This window comes from Eublepharis macularius, chromosome 6, assembly GCF_028583425.1.
Source record: "Eublepharis macularius isolate TG4126 chromosome 6, MPM_Emac_v1.0, whole genome shotgun sequence".
Classification (NCBI taxonomy): domain Eukaryota; kingdom Metazoa; phylum Chordata; class Lepidosauria; order Squamata; family Eublepharidae; genus Eublepharis; species Eublepharis macularius.
In genome coordinates this window covers 8,587,700-8,614,770 of record NC_072795.1, presented here as the reverse complement: position 1 = coordinate 8,614,770, position 27,071 = coordinate 8,587,700, and the positions used below count along the sequence as shown (strand labels likewise).

At 45.6% G+C, this 27,071-nt stretch overlaps 1 protein-coding gene across 1 annotated transcript in view; it reads right to left on the bottom strand.

The window, feature by feature from the left end:
- LOC129332444 (cytochrome P450 2J4-like) overlaps positions 1–27,071 on the bottom strand; it is a 61,040-nt gene that overhangs the window by 14,227 nt on the left and 19,742 nt on the right. Inside the window, exons 2-6 of the mRNA XM_054983578.1 lie at positions 23,329–23,491; positions 21,247–21,396; positions 10,041–10,201; positions 3,610–3,783; positions 1,511–1,655 (exon numbers count right to left, since the gene is read on the bottom strand). Coding sequence (XP_054839553.1) covers positions 1,511–1,655; positions 3,610–3,783; positions 10,041–10,201; positions 21,247–21,396; positions 23,329–23,491 — 793 coding nt within the window. The remainder of the gene's footprint in view (positions 1–1,510; positions 1,656–3,609; positions 3,784–10,040; positions 10,202–21,246; positions 21,397–23,328; positions 23,492–27,071) is intronic.

Below are 27,071 nucleotides of genomic sequence, written 5' to 3'. Positions count from 1 at the left end.
ATCTGGTTGATACTTAGGTCTCTGGTGGAAACTTGTATCAGCTTAGCAAGGCCAATCAATAATGACATGTGACCCCTGCTTATTGTTGATTATGTTTTGGATAATTCGAATAATAATAATAACAACAGTAACTGTGCTTATATACCGCTCTTCTAGACAGATTAGTGCCTCACCCAGAGCAGTGAACAAGTTAGTGTTATTATTATCCCCACAATACAGCTGGGGAGCTGGGGCTGAGAGGAGGGGCTTACCCAAGCACACCTGTTTGACCTCATGGCAATAGTGGGATTCAAACCAGTAGAGTGCTGATTCATAGCTAAACCACATAACCACTCTGCTGGCTACATAACACTCCAAATAATAATGGGAAGCCACTGAGGTAGAGTTTACTGCTCCAGGATTTTCATTCTGACATCATCAATGTCCAAGGATATGAACATGTAGCGGTCGATGCATTGCCTAGATGCATGGAAGGCAGTTCCCAGGTTATTGCATTCTGTACTATAAAACAGGCAAACACTTGTACATGTATAATAGTTCATTTTCCTGTTAATTATGTATTTTTTTATTTCAGGAATGGTTTATGATGTTGTAAAATGATAATCTGGGGTCTGTAGGGATTGCCAATGTAAATATTTGTACATAAACATTAGGTGTACCCGTTGTCTATGGCACAGTCCTGGAAACAGTCTCATCTGTGACAATTATTCCTTGAAGGGGGGAGGAGTGGTAGACAAGTGGCTGCCCTGCCCTTCTTTGATTGACATACCAATCTGCTGTCACCGAGATTTGAATGGGCAAAGCATTAGTAACAACCAGTCAGGAAGGAGAGAACGGCCATTTCCACACACGTTGAATAATGCACTTTCAGTGCACTTTCGCAGTCCTTTAGAAGTGGATTTTTTGTTCCACACATGGAAAATCAGTTTCAAATGTTCACTAAAGAGTATTGAAAGTGGATTATCCAACGTGTGTGGAAGCAGCCAATGATAGAATTCAGTGTGTGTGTGTAGAATCTAATCAACTCGAACAGTTGATAATTCAAACAGAAAACAAGAATTAAAAAAATGCACGTCCCTTTGTTCTGATTTTAGAATTAGTCAGGAAGACTCAGTGGGCTGAGCACTTGTACAAAGAACGGGGTAAATAGAAAATTCTATTTTCCTTCTTACTGCATGTCTTGGTAGGTGTGAATTCAACATTTTAAGAGATTTTGTTTTGGTCTTCCCCATGCAAACTTTCACTTTTGATTAGGGAAAAAGCATGGATGACAATGGCAGGCATTCCCCAGACACTGGGACATGAGCATTCACCTGTGTGGTTTGACTAGGGCTGGAGCATGTGTGTGCATGTGGCATCTCTGGACTTCCTCATTTTAGAGTCACACTAGATATGCGAATGGGTGTGTCAGCAATCATGTATGCAATCCATTGCATTAAAAAAGCCAAAGTTAGCTTCTTCTCTGTAAATATCAAAGGGGCTTTGTTTACATCGCACAACAGCTTCTCACCTTGGATATCTGGATGATTCGCCATGAGGACTAGTGCCCAGAGAAGTGTGTTGGTGACTGTTTCTGTTCCTGCAGAAAATAAGTCAAAAATGCACTGGGACAGGTTCTCTTCATCGTAGGTAGAGTTGGGATCTTTCTTGCTCTGCTATTGATGATGGGGAAAGTAAAATAGAGTTTACAATGATAATTATCTGAAACAACCAGTTAGTACCACAGACAGACAATACAACAGGCCTCTGGTATATATCACATTCCTGATTGCAATTTCCTCCAGGAAAACTAATCTGGACATCAGTTGGAACTCTGGGAGAATTCCAGGCCTCACCTGAAGGTTGGCCACCCTGGGCTCGGCTCAATGGGAAACAGGTATTATGAAAAAGGTGTGCTTTGTTTTTGAATGCACGTTTTTAAAATGTTTTATCATCCTCCTCAAAGCTGCTTTCAGCATTTGACTCGATCAAATGCAGGGAGGTTTGGAGCCACGTTGCAAAGCAAATGAGAGGTCTACTTGTGAAGCTGTTGATGTGCTGGCGAGCAAAAGGGTAGGGGAGACAAGTTGCATGTGGCCAATCACTTCACTTTCTGTATAAAGATCTAAGAGGGGAGGGAGGCATGGTTCCTTGGTCGCTACGACGAGCCTCTCCTCCAATATGGCAGATTACAGAGAGTTTGGGAAGTCAATCCTTTCTGATTTCATTTCTTTCTTGTTCATTTCATTTACTTTTACCTTGCCTTTCTTCTCAGTGGGGACCCAAAGAGGTTTATGTTGTTCTCTTGTCCTCTATTTATCCTCACAACAACCCTGTGAGGTAAGTGAGGCTGAGAGCACGGGACTGGCCCGAGATCACCCGGCAAGCTTCCATGGTAGAGTGGGGATTTGAACCCAGGTCTCCCAGACCCTAGTCCAACACTCAAACCATTCCACCACGATGGCTGCTTTATCCTCCTAACCACTCTGCAAGATAAGGAACGGTGACAGAGTGTAACTTGAGGGTTTTTTTACTGGCTTTTAATACTGTGGTTTTTGCAAGCAGCCTTGAGCAGAACTCTGAAGAGACTGCGAAGAAGTAGCCTAAATAAACAAATAACAGGCCCCCGGTCACTCAACTCACTTTCTTGGAAGGCTGAGGATTCAAACACAGATCTCTCAGATCCTAGTCCAACACTCCAACCATTCCACCACGATGGCTCTCTAAATTTACCCCTGAGTGGCATTCTCCCTTTCTTTCCCACATAAATGCACAAGATGGGGAAAGAATGTGTTGCCAGGAAAAGCATGTGAACTGTGCTCACAAATTATAGCCCGTCCTTCACACTCAGTGCTACATATTCGATATACTTCAGGAATATTAGTCCACACAGTTTTTTTAACCATGACCGTTTTCACACTGCTTACCTTCCCTCGAAACGACCCGGAATGTCACGCAAAAAACACGGAAGATTGTGTTTTCTCACACAAGATTTGCATGACGTCGCACAAATCTCGTGCGAGAAAACACGATCTTCCACGGTTTTTGCGCGACGTTCTGGGTTGTTCTGAGGAAAGGTAAGCAGTGTGAAAATGGCCCATATTTTTAAACAATTACCTACTAGTATATTTTTATCTGACTCTTCCTCGTAGAAACCCAGAATAATGTACATGGTCCCTTCTCATTTTATTCTCACAACAGCCATACAAAGTCAATTAGGAGGGAGAAAATGTCCCAAGATCATCTACGAACAAAGAACAGAACAAACTGTATGTAGGGGGAAACAAATAATGAAGTTGCCAGTCAAATGTATGAAATCACTAAACTATAATGTTTTAAACACCATGAAAAGTGGAAGTTAAACTATACTTGGTGAATGTATGTTTTGATTTATGCTTTGATTATGCTTATTTGACTTCCACTTTTCATGGTGTTTAAAACATTATAGTTTAGTGATTTCATACATTTGACTGGCAACTTCATTATTTGTTTCCCCCTACGTACAGTTTATTCTGTTCTTTGTTTCTTGTTAGATAGAGGAGCCTCTATATATCTTGGTCCCCCAAGATCATCTATGTGCATGTGATGCAATGCTGGTTCAGAAGAGCTGAACACAAAGCCAGTACTTACTTTCTCGATCTGAAGTAAGTAGTAATCAATTAAATCCTGTGGCTCCTGTGCCTGATGTGTCTTATGCTTTTCTATCTCCTTCCTTGCAACAGAGAGTATAAAATCACGGGAGGCAAACACCTTCTTGTGAGGCCCTGGGAGATGTTTCATGAGCCAGGGGAGAGTGTCATACAGCTACAAGAAGGAAAAAAGCAAAGTCATGTGACTGTCACAAGGAGGCTCCGTAATATAACCCATAAACCTATCCCTTGGGTCGGCACTTTGGCATATGAATGGGTGAATATGTCTTTATTCATTTCTTCTTGTTTTTCAATGGTGTCATTGAGCCCCTTTTCATTTCATCCATTTTTGTTTCAGATGTTCCCGTTTTGTAGTTGGCTTTTTCCTGAAAAAGCATACTTGGGATGTTTCAGAGAAGGAACTGTGGGGATCGAACTGCTTAAACATACACTCTATTTGACTTATCCTATTTATCTGTTTAGAATATCACCGCTCCCAAAAGCTTTTCTCTCCCATAGGGAAAAAGAATACCACCGCATCACTTTCCCTCACCTCATCACAGCCCTTAAGGGGGATTCTTATTAATTAGCTGCTGCAGCGCCCAGAATATCTGACGGCTAGAGGAGAGACATCTCCCGCCCACCCCTGAAGCTGGTCTTCTATTGCTACTAATATCCATCTGTGGGACTCCCTATCTTGACAAGATGCACACCCATACTCCCTATCATGTGCAGACGTAAGAACAACCACCACCACCACATGCTTACATACTGCTTTTTTGTTCAGATAAGTGCCACATCCGTGCAGTGAACAAAGTCAGTGTTATCATTATCCACATAATACAGCTGAGGAGTTAGGGCTGAAAGGAGTGGCTTACCCAACGCCACCTGCAGAGTTCATGGCAGTAGTGGGAGTAGAACCAGCAGAGTGCTGGCTCAGTGCACAGCCACTTAACCATGATTCTACAGGCACTTGTATTAGCCATTTGTAATAGGAGACAGTGTTCCTTAAATTAGGGGCCAAGCTACAAGTGACGAATGACACTTGAACAGCAAGTGTATTTCTCCCTGTTCACTTGCCCTCCACTCAATCCACTTGCCGTTCAAGTGTCATTCATCATGTGTAGCTTGGTCCTAGGTTTCTATGTTTTTCTTCTACTATGAAAGCATAGCAAGTGAATGTGAATCAGCTTCAATAAAAGTAAGTTTTCTCTTTTGCAATATACTAGTTTAAAGAGTGTTTCATCACTAGATATGGGCCGATTCCAGACGGCCCTCCCCACTGCGAAACGTCGTGTGTCATCGCACGTCGTCGCGCAGAAAACGCGAAATATCGCGTTTTTCCGCGCGAGTTTTGCGCGACGTCGTGCAAAACTTGCGCGAGAAAACGCGATATTACGCGTTTTCTGCGCGACGACGTGCGATGACGCGCGACGTTTTGCAATGGGGAGGGCCGTCTGAAATCGGCCAAGGGCACGAACAGCATTACGAACAGAAAAAACCCATGAGCAGCCCAATCTGTTGTTCGTGAGCAAGCTGTTCGTGAAGCCCCAGCCTAAATGAACAGGTGGTCGTTGCAATCCTTGTTCATTGCCTTCGGCAGCCATTCGTCAAGCCAGACAATCTGGCACCTGCAATCAATCCCCTTGGCAACCGGAGGCAGCGACTGAACTCTATTTGAACTCCTGGCTTTCCTTCTGGCTTTAACCCTTCAAAGTACTTCCAGCAGAGAGTCCCGTTTTTGCCACTGTGAAGAGAAAATGACAGCCAACGGGGAGACCCATGGATCATGCCTTTCCCAGGGTGCAATCTCTCTGAAACTTGGGGGGTCTTCAGAGGACAGTGAGGACTATGTCCCCTGCAAATTTGGTGGGTATTGGACATTGGAAAGGTCAGTTTGTAACCCCTCAAACTAGATGCCAGCAGACACTGCTGTTTTTGCCAGGACAGGGCCCTTTAAACTATCAGCTGGCAGGCAGCAGGGGATAGTTTAAAGGGATCTTTAAAGGGCCAGGTAAGTGGGTTTGAGGGGAAGGGGGCTAAGTGGGGGGTTGAGGGGGGTTCTGGCCCTCATGAACAATGAACGTGTCTGGGAACAGTTCACGTTCGTCCATGTTCGTTGTTCGTTGTTCATTGTTCGTTGTTTGTGGATGGCAACGAACAACAAACAGGGTGTTCGGGGGGGGGGGTTCTGTTCATGCCCATGTCTATTCATCACACGCAATTCCACACTTTCCTGACTGTGCAACTTTGCTACAACAGTTAACAAATATCCCCAATACTGTCAGCCTTTGAAATGTCCTCATTTTGAGCAAGGCGCTTCAGTGAGTGGTAGCAGCAGACCAGCCTTGGGATTGTTCCAGTGGTCAAACCTTTTCAACTGCCCCTTTGGGAACCTATGCTAAAGAGAAGGGAATGATTTACTTATTACATGTTCAGCAGTTTAAAAGTTTAATAAACCCTTCTTTAATCCATCCATTGTCTTGCATGGTTTTTTTTTTTTTAAAAATTGTGTGGAGTGGGGCATCCTGCTGAAGAGCACCAACGAAGAATGATGGGCTCAATTTGCAGAATGCACCATCTCTAGTGATGTTTTTTTTTCTTGAAAGTAGAATCGGAAAATTATCTAATACCCCAAATTGAGTGTCTGAAGAAGGCAGCTGTGACTTTCAAAAGCTTACACTGTGAAAATATTGTTGGTGTCTGTTGGACAGCCTGCCACAAGACATCTTATACGGGGTCTCTGTTGGACAGCCTGCCACAAGACATCTTATACGGGGATGCTCAAGTGAAAGATCTTTTGCTTGTTCTCCAATTGTGGATACACATGAACTGCTTAGGAGACAGAGTATACTTGAATATAAGATTACACAGAAAGTAAGTCACATGAGTGTCCCTGTGTAAGATGTGTTGTGTTGAGAGACTCGAATCTATTTACTGTAAATACTGCAGAAAAAATAGTTTAGTTCACTTGTACCCTAGGGGGAGCTGTGGAGGTTACTGAATGTTTTCTTATGCAGTTCAACCTGCCCCTTGTTGATTTTTTAGTCTCTCCTTGGCGTTAGTATGTTTTGTTGCTTGGGCTATGAAGGCCTCTCTGTTGCATTAATGGCCTGCAGTCAGTTACTGTCTTTTGCAAAAACCCTGTTGTGAAAAACAACAAAGGGAACCCCCTGGGAACACGAACAACTCAAAAGTGCAGCAACCAGGGTAACAAACAGTCAAACAGTCAATGTCAATACATATATTATTATTTTATGCAAAAGTGCAGAAGTGCAAATGCGTACAAAAACAATTTAAAGTGCATATATCAGCATTAATGAGGTAGTCTATCGGATAATAAATACGTACATAAATTCAGTGCAAAAAATTCAACTGGTGGTAAGAGAGTGCGTAAGAATGGAAAGAAAGTATTCCGCTTATATGTGGAAACAGTCCATATGTCCAAAGATGGAAATTGGACATGTCCAGAGGCACGTAGCCGAAGGGCTTTAGCTCGCTGTTACCAGTTCCCGTTATCCTGTTGCAGCAACTTCATTAAAAGCAAGTTCCCAAGTGTGGATTGGATTATTTCCTGAACTCTTCCAACAGTCTCAAAACCTGCTTCCCCAAATATAGTGTGCTCTGATTTAGCATGTTTGTTTTGAATTCTATTTAATAGAGCTGGTCGAGCAGAGGGCAGGGTGGCTGGGCCTGGCATTGCCCCCTCCACTGTGCCCCAATCTGGGTGGGGGGAGGGCAGGGCAGCAAGGACTATTGCCCCCTCCACAGTGCCCCAGTCAGGGCAGGAGGAGGGCAAGGTGGCCAAGCCTGGCATTGCCCCTTCCCAGCACCCTGATCTGGGCAGAGGGAGGGCAAGGCAGCTGGACCTGGCATTTCCCCCTCCCCAGCACTGGCCATTCATGGCTGGAAAGGGCTAGGAGGCGGGCCCATCTATCCTGATGCCACCTTGCCCCGATCGGGATACTTAGGTCTTGGCAGGCGTCAGGCCCTTTCTTCCACTGACCATTCCTGGACCTGATTTGGGCCACTGTGAAGCCCAGGAGCACTGAGAGGGGTGAAAAGGGCCCAGAAGTGCTCCTATGCCCTGCAGCCACCCAATTCAGGCCAAATTGGGCAGCTGTGGAGCCTGGGAGCACTGCCTGGTGGGGCAAAAAAGGCCATGGAGTGCTCCTGCACTTCACAGTGGGTCAAATTGGACCTGTGTCAGGCTAAAATTGCTCTACTGTGGCTCACAAGAGCATGCTGCACCATCAGGGAGTGCACCTGGGGAGGTACATTCCCCTGCCTCTCTCCCCCATTGGCCTGGCCTCTAAAGAGACAGAGACCAGGTCTATTTGCTCTGCAAATCTATGACAGGTAGACCTGGGCTCTGCTGGTCTAGAGGCCAGGTCTACTCACCTTGCAAAGCCATGACAAGTAGTCCTGGGCTGGCATGAAAGCCACACTGCCCCCCTGCTGCAGATCGAGGCTTGAGAGTGGAAGGCTTGGGGGGGAAAGGGCAGGAACCCCCCCCCAACTGTGGATCCAGGCTTGGGAGGGAAAGGCTTGGGGGGAAGAGCAGGAAAGCTGTGCTGCCCCCTGCACCCCCTGCCATGGATCCAGGCTGGGGGGAAGGCTGGGGGAAGGGCAGTAAATCCATACACTCCCCCCCATGGCCTCCCTGTGGATCCAGGCTTGGGGGAAGGCTTGGGGGGAAGGGCAGGAAAGCTTTGCTGCCCCCTGCACCCCCTGCCATGGATAGAGGCTGGGGGGAAGGCTGGGGGAAGGGCAGTAAATCCATACACTCCCCCCATGGCCTCCCTGTGGATCCAGGCTTGGGGGAAGGCTTGGGGGGAAAGGGCAGGAAAGCTGTGCTGGCCCCCCTGTGCCCCCTGCCATGGATCCAGGCTTGGAGGAAGGCTTGAGGGGGAAAGGGCAGGAAAGCCATGCTGGCCCCCCTGTGCCCCCTGCTGTGGATCCAGGCTTTTGGGGGATGTTTGAGGCAGAGTGCAGGCCAGCTGGGCATGCCCCATGCCAGTTGGCCCAATCAGGGCTGGGGAGGGTGGAGCTGACCTGCAGGCCCTTCTGAGACTGCAGAGGCTTTCACAGACTGTGCTTGTACCAGGATAACAGGGTGAGTCGTCTGAAACATGCTTACCTTTTTATGTAGCAAGATCAGAGAGCCAGTTTGGTGTAGTGGTTAAGAGCGTGGGACTCTAATCTGGAGAACTGGGTTTGATTCCCCACTCCTCCACTTGAAGCCAGCTGGGGGACCTTGGGCTAATCACAGTTCTCTGAAGCTTTCTCAGCCCTACCCACCTCACAGGGTGTTTTGTTGTGGGGATAATAATGGCATACTTTGTAAACCGCTCTGAGTGGGCATTAAGTTGTCCTGGAGGGTGGTATATAAATCGAATGTTGTTATTATTATTATCAGCCTTTGAATGTATTGCATATAGACGGCAAACACGTTCGGACTTGTTTTTAGATATTTGGAAACCTTTTATCGATATATACGTCCAGATCAGCTTATAGTGCTATTGTAGCCAGCACCGTTTTCTTTTTGTCTGCTCACTTATTTTTTTCTGTTTTGCACTAATAAAATAATAATTTTTAAACGAAAAGAGCAGACTATACTATGCATCTGACGAAGAGAACTTGATTCTCGAAAGCTTGTGCTACAATAAAATTGGTTAGTCTTAAAGGTGCTACTGGACTCTTTTTGATTTTGCTACTACAGACTAACACGGCTAACTCCTCTGGATCTATAAATAAAGGAAACATTTTATTTAAAAAGACGTCTTCTGGGCATGGCAGCATGGTTTCTATAGACACTGGTGCAGACACGGCTCACAGGGTGCCCCCTGCAGCTTTTGCTTGCCCCCCAGCCTCTGACAAGGCCCTTTAGGGAACAAACTAGAAATACTACAAGTGGATGAGTGGTTAGTCACTTCTGCAACAGCAGTCCTCAGGGGCACTGAAAGTAACATACCACCATTGTAAGTATACCTTGATTCATTCATTTCTGCATGCCTGTCACATTGAATTTCTTCAAAGAATGTCATAGCTGTTGATAATTTCATTATCTCTGTGTAAACTGCCTTGAGTCTCAGTGAGAAGGTGGACTATAAATACATACATGTATACATAGATAAAAATAATGTTAAATTAAGTGGTGTTATCATAAGAACAAAGCTTGTATATCTCATGTGACTTAAAACTTTCTGTATATACACAGAAATGGACTAGAGGACCCCCTCATAAGTCCTCTACAGTATATCTGATGTTTCCTTGTCAGTTACCATCATCTACCCCATCCTCCTTCACATGCCTCCAACTCTAAATTTAAAGGGGTGCAAATTTATGTCCTGTTTAGATAAAAAAATGATTCAGTTAAATGTTGGTATCTGTGAGTATATTGTATTGGTGAATACTTTGGAGGCAACTCACCAACTGAAAGAAGGTCATTGTAAATTCTAAGATATTCCATAAGGCATCTCTCAACTTGATGAACTCTTCGTCTTCAAGAGAAAATCGTTGACCGAAACTCAGAGAACAGATCACATTGGTGACGGAATTAGTGATGGGTTGTATAGGGTCAAGAGGCTGCCCTGGAAAATGAAATGTTCACATTAATATTAATTCTGCCTCTGGTTAATTCTGAGAGCAGGATTTCACCATGGAGTATTCACTGAGAGAGCAAGGCCACTGAAATATGAGTATTCCAAAAATCCTACTATGTAATTCCCTAAGCGGGTTTCCGGCAATTCACTGGGATTCTACAGAGCAGGCACGTTAGTGCGCCCCTAGCACGGATACCTTCCATGGCCTGATCTGCGCCCACATGGCCGGAACAGGCTATTGCTGGGTGCACAAGCCTGCTCGGCATGCCCTCCACGTGTCCTGCTGCTCGCACGCATGCCCCTGGCCAGTGGCTGCAGCTGGAGTTGAGTGACCCCCTCAGCAGTTCCAAGAGGAAACTGCTGAAAAACAGCTGCCTCTTAGGGGCTCAAAGGCATGCCAAGAAGCTCTCTGAGGTGGCCCCCAAACTTCGCAGCAGCCCTTTCCTCTGAGAAGGCGGGCAGGGGAGATGCCACTCAGCCAGGTCTCCGCTGTTGGCCAGGCAGGCAGGCAGGCAGGCACCCAGCTCACTCTGCTGCCTCCTGGCTTCTCAAGGCAGGTGGGCACCACATGCCCTGCTTGCTTGCACGCGCACCCACTGGCTCCTGGAGTTGTCATGGCAGTGGCTCTGGCTTCCCCCCCCCAGCAGAGCCCCTTGGAGCACATGGAGCCTGGTCCACGAAGGACAGCGTGGGTGGGTGGAAGATGCATCTCTTTTAACCCTCTCGGCACTGGGCCAGGCCAGCTGGGGGCTCCTCCTGAGCCAGGGCCAGCTGGCCATCCAAGCTACAGCAAAGGAGACCCGGGCTGATTCGCCAAGGCTGTGCTGACCCTCCCTCTGCCTAGCTGGGGTTCAAAAGGCAACAAGAGGCAAGCTTGTGGGTTGCCAGCTCCAGGTGGGGAAATTCTGGGGAATCAGGGGTGGATCTTTGGGGACTTCAGTGCAGTATAATGCAATAGAGTCCATCCTCCAAAGCAGCTTTCACCTCCAGTGGAGGTGATCGAATGGGTTGCCAGCTCCAAGTAGGGAAATTCTGGGGGTGGGGGGGTGGCTCTTTGGGGACCTCAGTGCAATATACTGCAATACAGTCTACCCTCCAAAGCAGCCCTCTCTTCCAGTGGAAGTGATCTCTGTCAGACGGAGATCAGTTGTAACTCCCGGAGATCTCCAGCCACTGCCTTGAGGTTGGGAAGTAGGGTTGTCAGTTTCAGGTTGGAAAATTCCTGAAGAGGGTGGAGTTCAGGGAAGGATGGAAGCTTAGCTGGATATAATGCCATAGAGTCCCCTCTCCTAAACAGCCATTCAGGGGAACTGATTTCAGTGACCTGGAGATCAGTTGTCATTCCAAGCCTCCATCACCGCCCAGAGGTCGACAGCCTGCCTTCGATGACAGAGCAAGTCAGGTGGAGAAGAGACTTTGAGGTTGCAAACCTCTCCTGCTTGCTCAGGGGCAGAAGGAATCGCTGCCTCATGCAAGGAGGTCCACTCAAGTCAGCAAGCAGAGACTGTTGACATTTGCAAATCAGGCGCCCTTCTTGCCAGTGTGCACCCTTCTTTTTCTGAGATAAATGTATTCACAAAGTGCGTGGAGAAAAGTGGCGCAGTCACTGCTATTGGTCTTTAGGGCTCAGCTAGATTCCCAAGTTCACTGGGGTCTCGAGTGTGCATGTGGGAATGTGCTTCGACATAAGCCCCACTGTGCACCGCAGCATTTAGTTCTGCATGAAGGCCCAGTGCTCCAAAGGGTCTTGCAGTTGCAGGGTGGTACCTGCAGAAGGCTTTGGTCAGATGAGTGAAACAGTTGCAGCAGAGTGTATTGGGAGAAGTAAGAATGAGTCCCAGACTATGAAGGACTTATTCTTGCCTATAAAGAACTTGAATTGGACCTGAATATGAATGGAGCAGCTGATCAATTGGTGCAATGGGCCTACTCAGCCTAGCAAAACTATGCTACCATCCTAAAGAGAGTCACCCCTTTCTACGCCCATAGACTTCAGTGGACTGAGAAGGGCGTGTTTAGGAGTGCACTGATAATCTCCTTAGCCCTGACTCTTGGGGAAGTGCTCCAATCTCTTGATCATTTTGGATGATTTTTGGCACCCTTTCCAGCACTACAACCACTTTTTCAAGATAGAGCAACTAGAATTGTACACAGTATTCCAAATGAAGCTGCACCCTAATGCCATAGAAAAGCATTACAATATTGCCGTGGAAGCGGCAGGGAGGCCCGGCACAGTGCATCCCTCCCAACCGTTTGCTGGAGCCCGTTGCATTTTTTCAAGCAACGGGCTTTGTTACTAGTATAACAACAACAACAACAACATTTGATTTATATACCACCCTTCAGGATGACTTAACACCTGCTCAGAGCATTTTATAAAGTATGGTATTACAACAAAACACCCTATGAAGTGGCTGGGGCTGAGAGAGCTAGAAGCTGGGTTCAAGTGGAAGAGTAAGGAATCATACATGGTTAATAACAACAACAACAACAACATTCGATTTATATACCACCCTTCAGGACAACTTAATGCCCACTCGGAGCAGTTTACAAAGTATGTCATTATTATCCCCACAACAAAACACCCTGTGAGGTGGGTGGGGCTGAGAGAGCTCTGAGAGAGCTGTGACTAGCCCAAGGTCACCCAGCTGACTTCAAGTGGAGGAATGGGGAATCAAACCTGGCTCTCCAAATTAGAGTCCCGTGCTCTTAACCACTACACCAAAATGGCTCTCATCTATAATTTAAAATTTCATATAAAATTTAAATTCTAACAGTCTCACCAGTTATATGTGTCACAATATAAAGAAATGAGTAAACCTAATTAGGTCTGAGTAATTAGGTTTACTCAGAATTCTATTCAAGACTCTTTAGCGGAGATTTCTCCAAGGAAAGCATTCTTCAGTTTGCATGTATCTGTGTAGGGAAGCATGGCATAGTAGTAGGAATGAGAACTTTATGGATCACCAAAAATTTCCACTGTAGTCACTCATGCTGTTACGCAAGCTGAATTCATTTATTTATTTGTTATAGTCCACCTTTCTCACTGAGACTCAAGGCAGATTACACATTGTAAGTCAGTACAGTCAATATGAAAGACATTTCAATAAATATGTGGTAGGGTACAAGCTGCATCTGAAAGGTATTTGAAGAAGTGAGCTGTGGCTCACGAAAGCTCATACCCTACCACAAATTTTGTTAGCCTTATAGGTGCTACTGGATTCTTGCTTTTTTCTACTGCTACAGACAGACTAACATAGCTACCTATCTCAATAAATAGGTGTGATGGACAGGACTGGCAAACAAGAGCAGGCAGAATGCTGGGCCAATGACAGTTGGTGTCAGTTGGAAGACAGTGGGAGTGGGGGAAATGGTTTGGGGCACTGCTAAGAGAAGGCAGCATCATATTTGCTCTCTGATTACAAACCTGTTCAGTTACATTCAAATATTCCCTGTTTAACCACAATATATTTGTTTTAAAATCATTTACTTCAGTATTCTAGCTTGTAAATAAAGTTTAATCTTGTTTTGTTTTTTTTTTGTTTTTGTTTTTATTTTTAATATCTAACATAAAAAACTACAAAAGACTACAAAAGTATAAGGGGGAGAGAAAAAAAAGGGAAGGGGGGACTGGGAAAAGGGGAAGAGCAACATATAAACAACAAACGATACACTACATGCCTTGTATTCCCTTCATGTTGCAATTTTTCTTAAAAGTTAACTTTCTAATATGCTATCAGATTGGTAGATCTTATACAATTCAGACTATATTCTGGATCAGGTTTTCTTCCCCCCTCTGCGTCTCGGTCTCAGTTCTCTCTGCGCAGCTGGAGCAGCTGCGCCCGCTCTCTCCTCCCCCCACTTTCCCCTTCAGACTTCGAACTTTCTTCCTGCTGAAACTCCTGATGATTGAGCAAAAAGTCTGTCAGCTGCGCTTCCGATGTAATCTTGTAGGTTTGATCCTTATATCTAAACCAGATGCCTTCTGGAAACAACCATTTATATTTTACATCACATTTCCTCAAGAAAGCCGCAAGTCCTTTATACTTAAATCTTCTTTTACGAGCCAAAAATGGAACATCCTTCAATATTTTAACCTTGTTGCCCAAATAATCCAAGTCCACATTATACGAATTATATAAGATGGTGTCCCGAGTCTTCTTAGATGTAAAGTCAATAATAATCTCGCGAGGCAGCTGACGCTTCATTACATACTTTGAAGATGTCCGCCGGACTTCCAAAATATCGCTTTTTAACTCTTCTTTAGTTGCCTTTGCGAATGGCGCCAAAAGTCCAGACACCAGATCTTTCAAATTTTCACTTTGCTCCTCTTTTACATTCTGAAGACACAGTACCATTTGGGCACAGTCCACTTGCAATCCTATTATTTGATTCTCCAAAAGCTTCACTTCCTTACTTGTTGCTTTCATGAGTAGTGCGTTCTCGTGCGCAGACTGCTCTGCTCCGGTCGCTGTTTCTTTAATGGTTTTCACTTCGCTTTCCACTGAATCAACCTTTTGCCCCATTTCATTCAGTTTCGCTACAAAGGGCTGCACAGCATCAAAGACTGTTTGTCTCACCATCTCTTCCAAAGTTTCCCCCTTCCCCTGTAACGTCACCATCACCGATTTACTCATTGCTGGGCTCTGCTTTCTCGTCGCCATCTTAGGGGGGTGGGGTGCCAACTAAATTCTGAAACTCCGTGAAGGGGAAGAAATCAGCGCCTTCTTAGCTTCAACTCCCACCAATCCTTCGCATACGCTTAGAAATCAGAAGGGATTCGCTTACTTACAGGTTTTCACCTTAAATCTGCTTATTGCTGTTCTCCATGGCCCGACAGCACGCGAAGTGCTGCGCAAGTCTGCCGGCCTCCGTTGGAGCAAACGGGCAATTTACCCCCTGCATTGCTTTCAGGGGGTTCTTCCCACCGCACTCCGGATCCCGTCTCCCTCACTGGGAGTCCTGGGGGTTAACCCTCACGGGTCAACCGTCGGGTCAGGCTGCTCAGACGTTTCCTCCCGGACCTGCGGAGAGGAGCGTCCAACATGGCCGGGAAAATGAAACCGAATGAAGTTTAATCTTGTTTTGTTTAACCATTACTGGCTTGAAGTCATTAGCTGAGGGAAAATATAACACACACATAAACCTCAGACACTGTCACAGTAAATGGGCCGATATCGTTAATCTAAATGATGGCAGAATATACAAGGGAAAGTAAACTCTAAGTTCCCTTTCCCCTCTGGACAGTAGCTAAGTGAGTAGAAATAAATATAGGGAACAAGCTTCTGGTCTGGTGGAGCCTCTGAAAGAAGAGAGAAGGGGCCCTATGTGTATTTAGATAAGGGCTCTCGGCTTGATAAGAGAGGTTAGACAGGTGGTGTGAGATCGCTGCCCTTTACTGCTTGGGAAGCCCCAAACCTGTGAAGAAAGGTTTAGGATGGGGCAGTGAGAAGGCAGTCACCATAACATGTAATAAGCATCTGTGTGTGCATGTGTGCGTGCGTGTGTGCATGCACGTGCGCATGCGCAAATTTGCAAAGATTTAAAAACCAGCAGAAATCCAGTACAGAGCTGAAGAAATGCTGAATCAGAGCATAAATAATTCTATGGATAACATTAAACAACACAGAAACTACTAGTAGTGGAGTCTATTTTAATTAAAAAAAAATTCTGCTTCCTGCATAGCAAGCAAAGAAGGTTCTGCTTGTACATGCAGTTCTTTCTCTTGCAAATATGCCTTTGCTGAACCGAGGCCAGTACACACTTGCAACACACATCTGAAAAGTTCAGCTCAGTACCTGATCTGGATAGCCCAGGTGAACCTGATCTCGTCACATCTCAGAAGCTAAGCAGGGTAGGCCTTGGTTAGCAATTGGATGGGAGACCTCCTACAAAGACCAGGGTTGCAGAGGCAGGCAATAGCGAACCACCTCTGTTAATCTCTCACCATGAAAACCCCACCAGAGGTCGCCATAACTCTGACTTGAGTGCACTTTCCACCACCACAGTTTCTTAATTATCAGCAGTGCTTAGAAATACTGCCAAGATGCAGCTCGACTGTTATCAGGAGCAAGCAGGAGCATGAACACCACTCCCATCCTACAGTTGCTCCACTGGTTACCCATCAGTTACCATGCTCAGTTCAAGCTATTAGTTATTACATACAAAGTTCTTCATGGCTTTGGTCCAGCATATCTACAGGACCGCCTCCCTCCCTATGTTGCTCCACAGCAGCTTTGCTCATCTGAACAGGGTCTCTTGCAGGAGCCAGGCTGCATACGGGTGAATTCAGCAGCAGCCCATACACAGGCTTTTTCTGTGGTGGCCCCTCTCTTGTGGAATGACCTGCCTGAGGAAGCAGAAGAGCCCCCACTCTCCTGGTTTTTCATAAGTGATGCAAAACTGAACTATTCAAAAAGGCTCCAGCTAGTAGGGCTGGGGTCTCAGATGCTTCACTAATGAGTTAGGGACTATAGACTTCATCACTACATTGCCTTACATTTTATCTGCTGCTTTAAATATGTACTCCTGTGTACCACCAGTGCTCCATGTTGTCTGATGTTAGACCTAGAATTGATTATGTTCCGCTTCAGTATTCTAGCTAATACTATGTCTTTTAAACTTGTATGTATTTACCCTATGGCATTATGGAAATGTCCTTGATACTGTATTAAAATGTACTTGATACTGATTGTACTAATCTCATACTGTGTAATCTGCCTTGAGTCTCAGTGAGAAAGGCAGACTATAAATGACATTATTATTATTATTATTATTATTATTATTATTATTATTCACCAGAAAGGTGTTAGTTAGAAAGGTCCTGCTAGTTCAAGGGTCCCTGCTTTGATATTATATCCAGACCTTAGGTTGCCAAATCACATGATCTTTGGGGTGAAGAGTTGTCAGGTGTTCGGTTTTGGCCCGGACAGTCTGGTGTCTTAGGGGACTGTCTGGGAAAAACGTCCCCCAAACACGGGACACCTGGGCCAAGCTAGGAAAGTGGTCTGCCAGCCCAAGCACCAGGCTAGCCTCCTGTAGATGTGCAGTGCCACCAAGATTGCTGCCCAGGATTGGGGGGGGGGGTCTGCATGATGACATCACTTACTACATAATGTCATCATGCACATGTGTTCTGCACACGTGAAAGATAAATTCCCCCTGCTTCTCCTCAGGGTTCGGTATTAGACTGGACCCCACCTGGCAACCCTATTTGGGGAGCTGAGCAAATGCTAAGCTCTTGGTGGGCTGGTGCCCTTGTATGGAACAACAGGCAGGGGCAAACGGGGCAGCTTCATGGCAGCTGGGTGGGGTAGATCTCTTACTTGTCTGTTGAGCTGCTCCTGCAGCTGTGGCAGAGATAGCAACAGCAACCAAGGCATCTGCATGGTGATCACCCATGTACACATAACCCTGTGGCCTCCAAGGACAGGGTCTGGAGCATCTGTCCTAGTTGCCACATAGTTAAGACTGCCAGTGAGGGCAGAGAAAGATTGACAGCAATGCTATGCCATTTCTTGAGATGGGTTGCAAGTTGTGGTACAAGAAAACCATTAAATTGCACTGCACCTTGATACAGGACATTGAGAGAACCATTACACCGATGCACAGACAATATGCCACCTCATTGTCACTAGAGCAACATGGGAAAGAAGTCTACACGCGAAGAACAAACAATCCGCAATGGAAATCCAGTTTTGAATATTCGGTCAGAGCTTCATGAGCAAACAAAATCTCCTATGCCAAACACAAACCCCTATCCCATTACAAGCCAAGTCTAGACCCCTCTGAAGAGGAATTGCTACTACCACCAATCAGTTCTTTCCAGAAGTCCCACCATCCTCAAGCAAATCCCTTAGTTTTGAGGAAGAGAAAGTTGGTGTTTAATTTGGAATCCACGTTCCTTAAGAATAATACTAAGTGTGTGTTTAAGGAACGAGGGGGCTCTTTCTATGGTTTTTTTATCTTCCCAATGAAACTTGAGTATGAAGCTTGTCTGTCAGACATCTTCAAGGGAAAATGCTGCCTTCTGCAAGGATTTCTTTTTCCACCATGTTTTGTTTGCAGATCCTGGCAGACTCTGATCTGCCATTCGGACTACCAAACTTTGTGGAAGATTGCTGTGGACTTTGCCATTCATGAGAGGCCCCCCAAAACAGTGGGAAACCAAACCCTACTTCTGTGTAACAGCATGATCTCAAGAGAAAACCAACTTCCAGTTTCTTATCTATTGAATAAACCATTAAGTGTATCTGTGTATCTCGTTTTTTCTCTCCCTGCCAACAGGAACGCTTCCAGTTGCATAAGAATGGTTGCATCTAGCAAACAGGCACTCTAGGCTCTGCTGGCAGCTAGTTGACCAAAGGCTTCAGGAAACCGTATCCACCCTAGCAACAAGGACCTCAGTCAGAGAAGATCATCCTGTCCCCCACTGGATGTGATCATGTGAGATGTTTGTTGCTTCCGACATTGTCAGATGAACCTCTAACATCAAACGACCCACCTGTATGTAAGGGTGGACATCTATTTGACATGTAGGAGAGGGGCTATGGCTCAGTGGTAGAGCATCTGCTTAGCATGCCGAAGGTCCCAGGTTCATAGAATCATAGAGTTGGAAGGGGCCATACAGACCATCTAGTCCAACCCCCTGCCCAGTGCAGGATCAGCCTAAAGCATCTCTGACAAGTATTCATCCAGCCTCTTCTTGAAAACTGCCAGTGAAGGGGAGCTCACCACCTCCCGAGGCAGCTGATTCCACTTTTGAACTACTCTGACCGTGAAAAAGTTTTTCCTAATATCCAGTTTGGTACCTTTGTGCATGTAGTTTTAGCCCATTGCTTTGCGTCCTGCCCTCTGCTGCCAACTGGAACAGCTCCTTGCCCTCTTCCAAATGACAGCCTTTCAAATATTTAAAGAGAGCAATCATGTCCCCCCTCAACCTCCTCTTCTCCAAACTAAACATTCCCAAGGCCCTCAGCCTTTCCTCGTAGGGCTCAGTCTCCAGACCCCTGATCATTCTTGTCGCTCTCCTCTGCACCCTCTCGATTTTGTCCACATCCTTTTTGAAGTGAGTCCTCCAGAACTGCACACAATACTCCAGGTGTGGCCTGACCAAGGCAGTATAGAGGGGGGCTATGACCTCCTGCGATTTCGATGCTATGGCCCCTTTGATACAACCCAGGATTGAATTAGCCTTTTTTGCCACTGCATCACACTGACTGCTCATATTCAGTTTACAGTCCACTCTTACCCCAAGATCCCTTTCACATATACTACTGCCCAGAAGCGTATCCCCCATCCAGTATTTGTGCTTCTCATTTTTGTGGCCCAGATGTAATACTGTGCACTTGTCTTTGTTGAATTGCATCCTATTCACAGTTGCCCACTTCTCCAGAGTATTCAGGTCTTGTTGAATTTTAATTCTATCTTCTTGGGTGTTTGCTACCCCTCCCAATTTGGTATCATCAGCAAATTTTAATGAGCAGCCCTTCCACTCCATCCAGATCATTGATAAAAATATTGAAAAGTACCGGGCCCAAAACCGAGCCCTGCGGCACCCCACTGGACACCTCCCTCCAATCTGATGAAACACCGTTGACCACCACTCTTTGAGTGCGGTCCTCTAACCAGTTCCCTATCCACCGAACTGTCCTATAGTCTACTCCACAGTCTTCCAGTTTGCCCATCAGAATGTCATGGGGGACCTTATCAAAAGCTTTACTGAAATCCAGATAAATCACGTCAACAGAGTTCCCCCGATCCAGTAAACTGGTCACTCGATCAAAGAAGGAAACCAGGTAGGTCTGGCAAGATCTGTTAGGAACAAAACCATGCTGACTTTCCCGGATCACTGAGTGATCCTTCAGATGCTTACAGATTGATCCCTTTAAAATCTGTTCTAATATCTTCCCAGCAACAGAAGTCAGACTGACCAGCCTGTAGTTTCCCAGGTCATCCTTCCTCCCTTTCTTAAAGATTGGGATAACATTTGCTCTTCTCCAATCTTGTGGCACATCCCCAGTCCTCCAGGAGGTCTTGAAGATGATGGACAGGGGTTCTGCAAGTTCTCTAGAAAGTTCTTTCAGCACTCTTGGGTGCACCCCATCCGGCCCAGGGGATTTGTATTCATCCAGTGCAGCCAGATGCCTCTCCACTACCTCTCTGTCAATGTCAATTAGCCACTCAGGTGTCCTGCCACATTTTCTACTATCTCTAGATGTGCCTGAGTTCTTCAGGGAGAAAACAGAGACAAAAAAGTCATTAAGCCTGTCTGCTTTTTCTCTGTCCTGCATCAGAGTTTCTCCATCCACTCCCAACAGCGGTCCAATTGCCGCTGCTGTCTCCAGTTAAAAACATAAGGTAGTAGGTGATGAGAAAGATCTAAGTCTGAATAGATGATATTGATAGACTATCGATAGACCATTGATAGACTAATGATCTGATTCAATATGAGGCAGTTTCATAGGTTCATGCATACTGTTTTTTCCAAGGTTAGACATGGTGAACTGCAATTGCAAATGTGCAATGAAAGACGCACTATCGTTGTGTAGAATCATTTACAGGTTATACCTTAAACAAAGAAAAAGTCATTCTGCATGGAGATAATGAAATATATACTATTATACTACCAGAAATCTTTTGTATCTACCTGTTCCTTCCCTTCCTCTGTATGCCTTGTCATTTTAGATTATACACCTGAGGGCTGGATTTGTCTCTCTTAATTGACAGGAGCTGCTTTAGGAAACAACTGTCTGAAAAAAGGGGGAGGCACAAAAGGAAGGAAGGAAGGAAAGAAGGAAGGAAGGAAGGAAGCTTGCAAAAACTCCTATTTGGCATTCCAGAAGAGTGGGAGAGTCAGTGGCATAACAAAAACAACACACATTTTTAAAACAAACTATTTGGAACACTTTGAAAATGCAGTGTTAGAATGCCTTGTGCTCCATGTGAGTTTAAAAGTAGAGAGAAAGAGAATCCACAGACAAGAGTTCTGCATACTGGGACAAATGTCAGAGTAATCTCTTAGTATTGCATACCCTTTGCACATGCAAGAACCTCGACAAGCTGATGGGCCTCCTCTTCTATTTTGTGCTCTATGCCTTTCTTCCCCAGTCCCATCTTCCGCAGGATAAGTATCGCAAACTTCCTCTGTTGCTTCCAGGTGTGACCGTTTGAAAGTACAATACCTGAAATTTGTAACAACAGTTCATGTAAAAATGTTTCTGGTTACTAGCATAGAAAGTGCAAAATGCAATGCCTTTGCACTCCTGAACATTCCAGAATAACTGATACTTTAAAAACTGTACTATTGATCTAGAATTGTTTGGTGTCTTGTAGTGTTCCATCTGTGAGTTCCATCAGGCCCTCTCTGTATGCTTATAAACATTCAAGAGCCCCGTTTACTTCCAATTTTAACTACTAAGAGATTTAGGGCTTATTCATAAAATAGTTCTAAAAAGTTCCTATTCATAGTCATATTGTATAAAAGGTACAAAAGAGACCATTTCAGACATAAAGCCCTGTGATTAAAGCCCATATTATGGCATCTCCATATATTACAATTTTGGAATGTAAATGTGTAACTCAATGCTAAAGTGTGTACAGCACGAGTAAGGTTTGAACAGTTTGCATGGAGAAACAATGTACCATGTGAATTAGCTTTGAAGACAACGCAGTCAAATTCTATCTATGAAACAGAGAGAGCGAGAGGCCACAGAATTATATGTACATACTGATTCATGCCTTCAAGCTAGAGTACTGTAACGTGCTCTCCATGGGGTTGCCCTTGAAGACATTCTGGAAAGCAAAACTGGTTCACAATGTGGCAGCCTATTTCTTAACTGGGACTAGCCTGACTGAAACCTGGATGGACAATTCTGATGTGGTTATTTTGACACAGGTGACTTCGGCTGAGTATAACGTCCTTCACCAATCTTGAAATGGAATATGAGGTTTTTAGAAACTGTAATATTTCATTTAATATCAGAGTTACCCAGTCAGAAGTCTGTGAAGGGCAGGAATCTGTTAAGGGAGTGTGATGGACAGGACCGGTTCCAGCTCTGCCTCTCCTCAGAAACAGCCACTGAGAGCAGAGGAATGCTAGGCCAGTGGCAGTTAGAGTCAGTTGGAAAGAATTAGAGTGGTGGAGAAGGCATTTGGAAATGCTAAGAGATGGCAGCAGAGATATTGCTGGCTGTTACAAACCTGATACATTGAAATATTCCCTGTTTAAGCACAATATATTTAGGAGTTTTAAAATCATTTAGTCCTGTGTTGCAAATAAAATTATTCTTGTTTTTGTTTTAACCCTGGTTGGCTTGAAGTTGTTGGCTGAGGGGAAATAACACACACACACACACAAACCTCAGATGCTGTAGTCAAGACAAACAGGCCAAGTTTAAAATAAATGGTGGCAGCGTATTAGGTTAACTCTGAGTTCTGTGTCCCCAATAGCCCTGAGCAGTTGCTGAGAGAGAGGAAGTAAATATAGGGAAGAGAGGAGAGAGGGGACTGGTGTGGATTTGAGCCAGGGCTCTCTGCCTGGAAAATAAGCACATGGTTCTTAAGTTACTACCTGTGAATCCCCTAAACCCGTGTTAGGGAGGTTCATGGTCAGGGGTGATGTGTCAAGGTGGTCTGGGGGGGGGCGTTATCTTGGTTTTAATTGGGACATTTTTTATTGCTTTTTAAGCTGCCTTGAGCTATGTTACAAGGCAAAGTGTAAATAATTAAATAAATAAATAGCCAGTGAGACTGTTGTTTCTGTTATTCTGAGGGCCTTTGCTGGCTACTGATTGATTTCCAGGACTAGTTCACAGTGCTAGTGTGTATGTGGGGTAGTAGTTGGACAAGGACCTGAGAGATCCCAAACTCTACTCTGCTATGGAGGCTTGCTGGGTAATGTTGGGCCAGTCATACACTCTCATCTTAACCCACCATACAGCATTGTTGTTGTGAGGCGAAAACGGAGGAACGGGGGAATGATGGTACAGGCTACTTTGAGTTCCCATTGGAGAGAAAATGGAGGAGGTGAGAACAATGGTGTTTTGTGTGACGCTCCTTGAGGATTTCTCTGGAAGGAAAACAGAGAAAACCTTTTTCTCTTCATAAGAACTTACCCTTTTCTTTTCCTAAATCTTTGTAAAAAGGAGTCATTGGTCGGTCCACAAAATATTCTGAATGTTTGACCATACTTTCTTTGAGTGCTTCAAATCCAGAAAATACCACCACAGACAGAGGCCCCGCCCATATGGTGTAAATGTTTCCATACGCCTCTGCCAGCTGCCATTTGGACCAAAAGAGAGAATAGTAGAGTTATCTTCAAGCAGACGATTCCAAATAGATATGTTAACCTCATCCTTCCTCAACTCCTCAGGTGCCCTGTGAAGTTCTTCTCTCTGCTTGTTCTCCCTCCCAGTTGCCTTCTCTTCCTTCACATCTCCCCCCACCCCCTTGATTCTGGGTCACTTCCTTTCAAGCTCCCTGTTGCAACTCCTGTGATACACAGTTCTACTACTTTAAATGTAGAGATTGACTCGGATTAGTTGTTTACTCAAAGATGTACATAATTGATACCACAGCCAAGCTCAGCTATAATAATTAATAATATGGGCCATTTCCACACGGCTCCCCGCTGCTCGTAACAACCCAGAAGATCGGGCAAAAAACGCGGAAGATCGCATTTTCTCGCGCAAGAAAATGCAATCTTCCGCGTTTTTTGCCCGATCTTACAGGTTGTTATGAGCAGCGGGGAGCCGTGTGGAAACGGCCATGCTGATGAACCTAATACAAGCAGTGATTTTAATGTGTTTGCAATAAGCAGTTCACAATTACTTAGTAACTTTGAGAAGCTGTGTTTAGTTACATTGAGTACCGAAGACATGCTTGTTACCAGAACTGCTCTTTATTATAATGGGGAATTAGCTATAGCAGTCTGTAACTATTAATATTAAGCGAGGATCATAACCTATGTTTACGGAGGTCCCGATCCCAGACACTCTAGTGAAAAAGAGGCAGACAAGGAGTAAGGTCCAAACACGTGTATTGAGTGTAGCGTAAGCCTAGCTTGCACAATCATACAAAGAACATACAAGGTCTAAGAAATACAGAGTATGAAATACAGAGACGTTCGCATTAGCTGGTTCCCAACGATGATAGGGGGAATACTCACTTATCCTGAAGCGAAGCAGAGACACAACAGCGAGGTGGCCCAATGCCAGCACTGGAACCACAGACGGACAGCAAGGAAGTCTGGATAGGAATGGCCTAAGCCACGGCCAGAAAAGGGGGGGTCTGGATAGGAATGGCCTAAGCACCGAGTGGTCTGAGAGACCAGCTTAAATACCCCAAAACGTACCCTGGGGCTGGTGCTGTACTTGGTGGTTCTCACAGTTTAAAACAAAGGGTCTAATGGGTCACTGAATGGCTTGGATGGGCCACTTTGGTAATCAGATTGTGATAAGTGACACCTCAGGAAGAGGGGACAAAAGAGGGAGGGGGAAATCCAAGTGGGCTGAAAGGATGTTCCAGCAGACAGGGCTTGTCCTGATGTCATCAGCTTTGGAATGCGGAGGTTTCTTTGAGATGCATTCTTTAAGTGCTTGGGATGGTCGGCACTTAGTTCCTTCTCCAGGGCGGCTCCTAAGATATGCAGAGCGGGGCGAGGGGCTCTCGCTGCGGACGTGGTGTGCCCGCTTCACCGAAATGGCTTCTCAAAGCAGTCCTCTTCCCAGGGTCTTCTGTCTGCCTGAGAACATGGATGCCGGCTGGGCATAGCTGGGGCTGAATAGCAGGCTGCCCGGTAGCGAGGGCAAGCTCGGGGACCGGCCCGCGGGAGGCTCCAGGCGGGAACTGACCAGGGAGCGCCTAGCCAGGCTCGCTGGAGGTTTCCCCGGCAGGCGCCCGGCTGCTAGCAGCGGCTTGGGCCCATATGAGGCAGGCTTCCATGGAGGCAGCGGGAACAACACTTTAAAACACAGTCCAAAGCAGGGAACAGGCACGGTCCGTGGCAGATGGCAATGCAGGCACGGGGCACACTTGTAACAGAGTCCAAACGCACACAGGGAATTCCAGATATAGGTCAGGGCAGGGCTGCCCAGAAAGAGAGTCCTTTGTGCAGCTAACCAAACATGGAGTCAGTAAACTACACAGTCTATAACAGCAGCAAGGTAATTGACACGCAGGCAGGAAACTGACACGTGTACCAGAACACACACGTGCAAAGCAGTCTTTGGTGTAGCAGTAAAACAGCAACGCAGGAAACTTTAGCACAGTTCATAGCAGGCTTCAAAGCAGGGGAGGGGGCCTACTTGGCAACAATTCCCCCCCTCGGAGACCCCGGGACGTCAGGCGCGCGGGTCTCCGAACTTGGCTTCAAAGGCGAGGTGGTTGGCAATGTCCAGTGGTCGAGCTTCGAGCGAAGAAGGAGTGGGAAGGGAAGGAGGGGGAGGCGTCACTCAAAAATTTAGTTTGGAGAACCACCTACCCGAATAAGTGCAATTTAGATCAGCCAATGGGCTGCAGGTCTCTGGGTTCACACCAGGGGGTGTGCTAAGTGCAATTGTCAGAATAAATAGTAATAATTCATAGCAGTAGTAATTCATAGTAATAGGCAGCAATGATCAATTCATGCATATAAATAGCAATAATTCATATTGGTGTACATTGATTAATTCATGGATGAAGGTAATTCATACGTAATTCATGGTGGATTAAAAGCACTAAAAACCAGGAGCAATTCATATACATGGATTAATTCATGGATAGTTAAAATCATAAATAGATACATAGGATTAAAAGCAAGGACAATTGAAAGCAATTCATACAGGGTAAAGTGAAATGTGCAAGCATGGCATAATTCATCAAGGGTAGAGTAATTCATAAATGGCTAAAATCATAAATACATATATGTGATTAAAAGCAATAGTTCATGAAGTCAAAAGCAGCAAGAATAAAAGCAAGTGCGTGGAAACAATTCATGAGGGGTAGGCGGCGGAAGGGCTCATGGGGGCAGAAAAATACACTCTGCAATTAAAAACCAAATCAATATGGCTGGATTAAAATCAAATTCATAGACTAGAACTGCCTCGGCGGAGGGAGTCGGGTTAAGAAGGCAATTCAAGGTTAAAATCAAATTCATAGGGATAAAGTTCATGGGCGCACTTTCAATAGATAGAGAGAGGGACTAGTTCGGGGCTAAATTCATGGGAGTTAAAATTCATAAAAGCAATGGAGAGAAATTCATAAAACCATAGAGTAACAAAGATCACAGACGGCTCAGTCCGCAGTACAGCTGCTGGACTGGGTTGCATATTTACAAGAACAAGCAAGCTTAGTCCATGTGCTCCAAAACACACTTCCACCCCCCCTTGTTGTCTGCATCAATCCACAGAGCAGGGTCGGTTGGGCGGCGAGAAGGGCTTCAGACACACAGTTCTAGTCCTCATGGAAGTGGCGCTGCTGGCGGTCGTCTGGAGACGGGCCGTGGGCTGGGAGGCAGAGAAATATGTCCCCCTCTAGTCCACAAGAGGGCCTCGGAGCGGTGCCCGGCAGCAAAGCGTCCATGGGGCTGGTTCAGGATCCGTACACATAATGAAATACAAGCATAGTTCATACCAGCACAAGCAATAAAACAAACACGGGTTAAAGGAGGGCGCCAAGAATAACCATTAGGGCAGGAGGAGGTCGGGGTTGTAATGATCCAAACGGTAAGACAGCTGGAGTTGCTGGAGCTGTCGGCGGCTCCAACAGCCCAAATAAAGTAGTGAGGCACATAACAAAACTTGAAAGGCCAAAATAACGATGATTGGGTGCAAAGCCAAATTGTAAATCCCAGTGGCAGTGGGGCTCCAGCCAAAGAGGG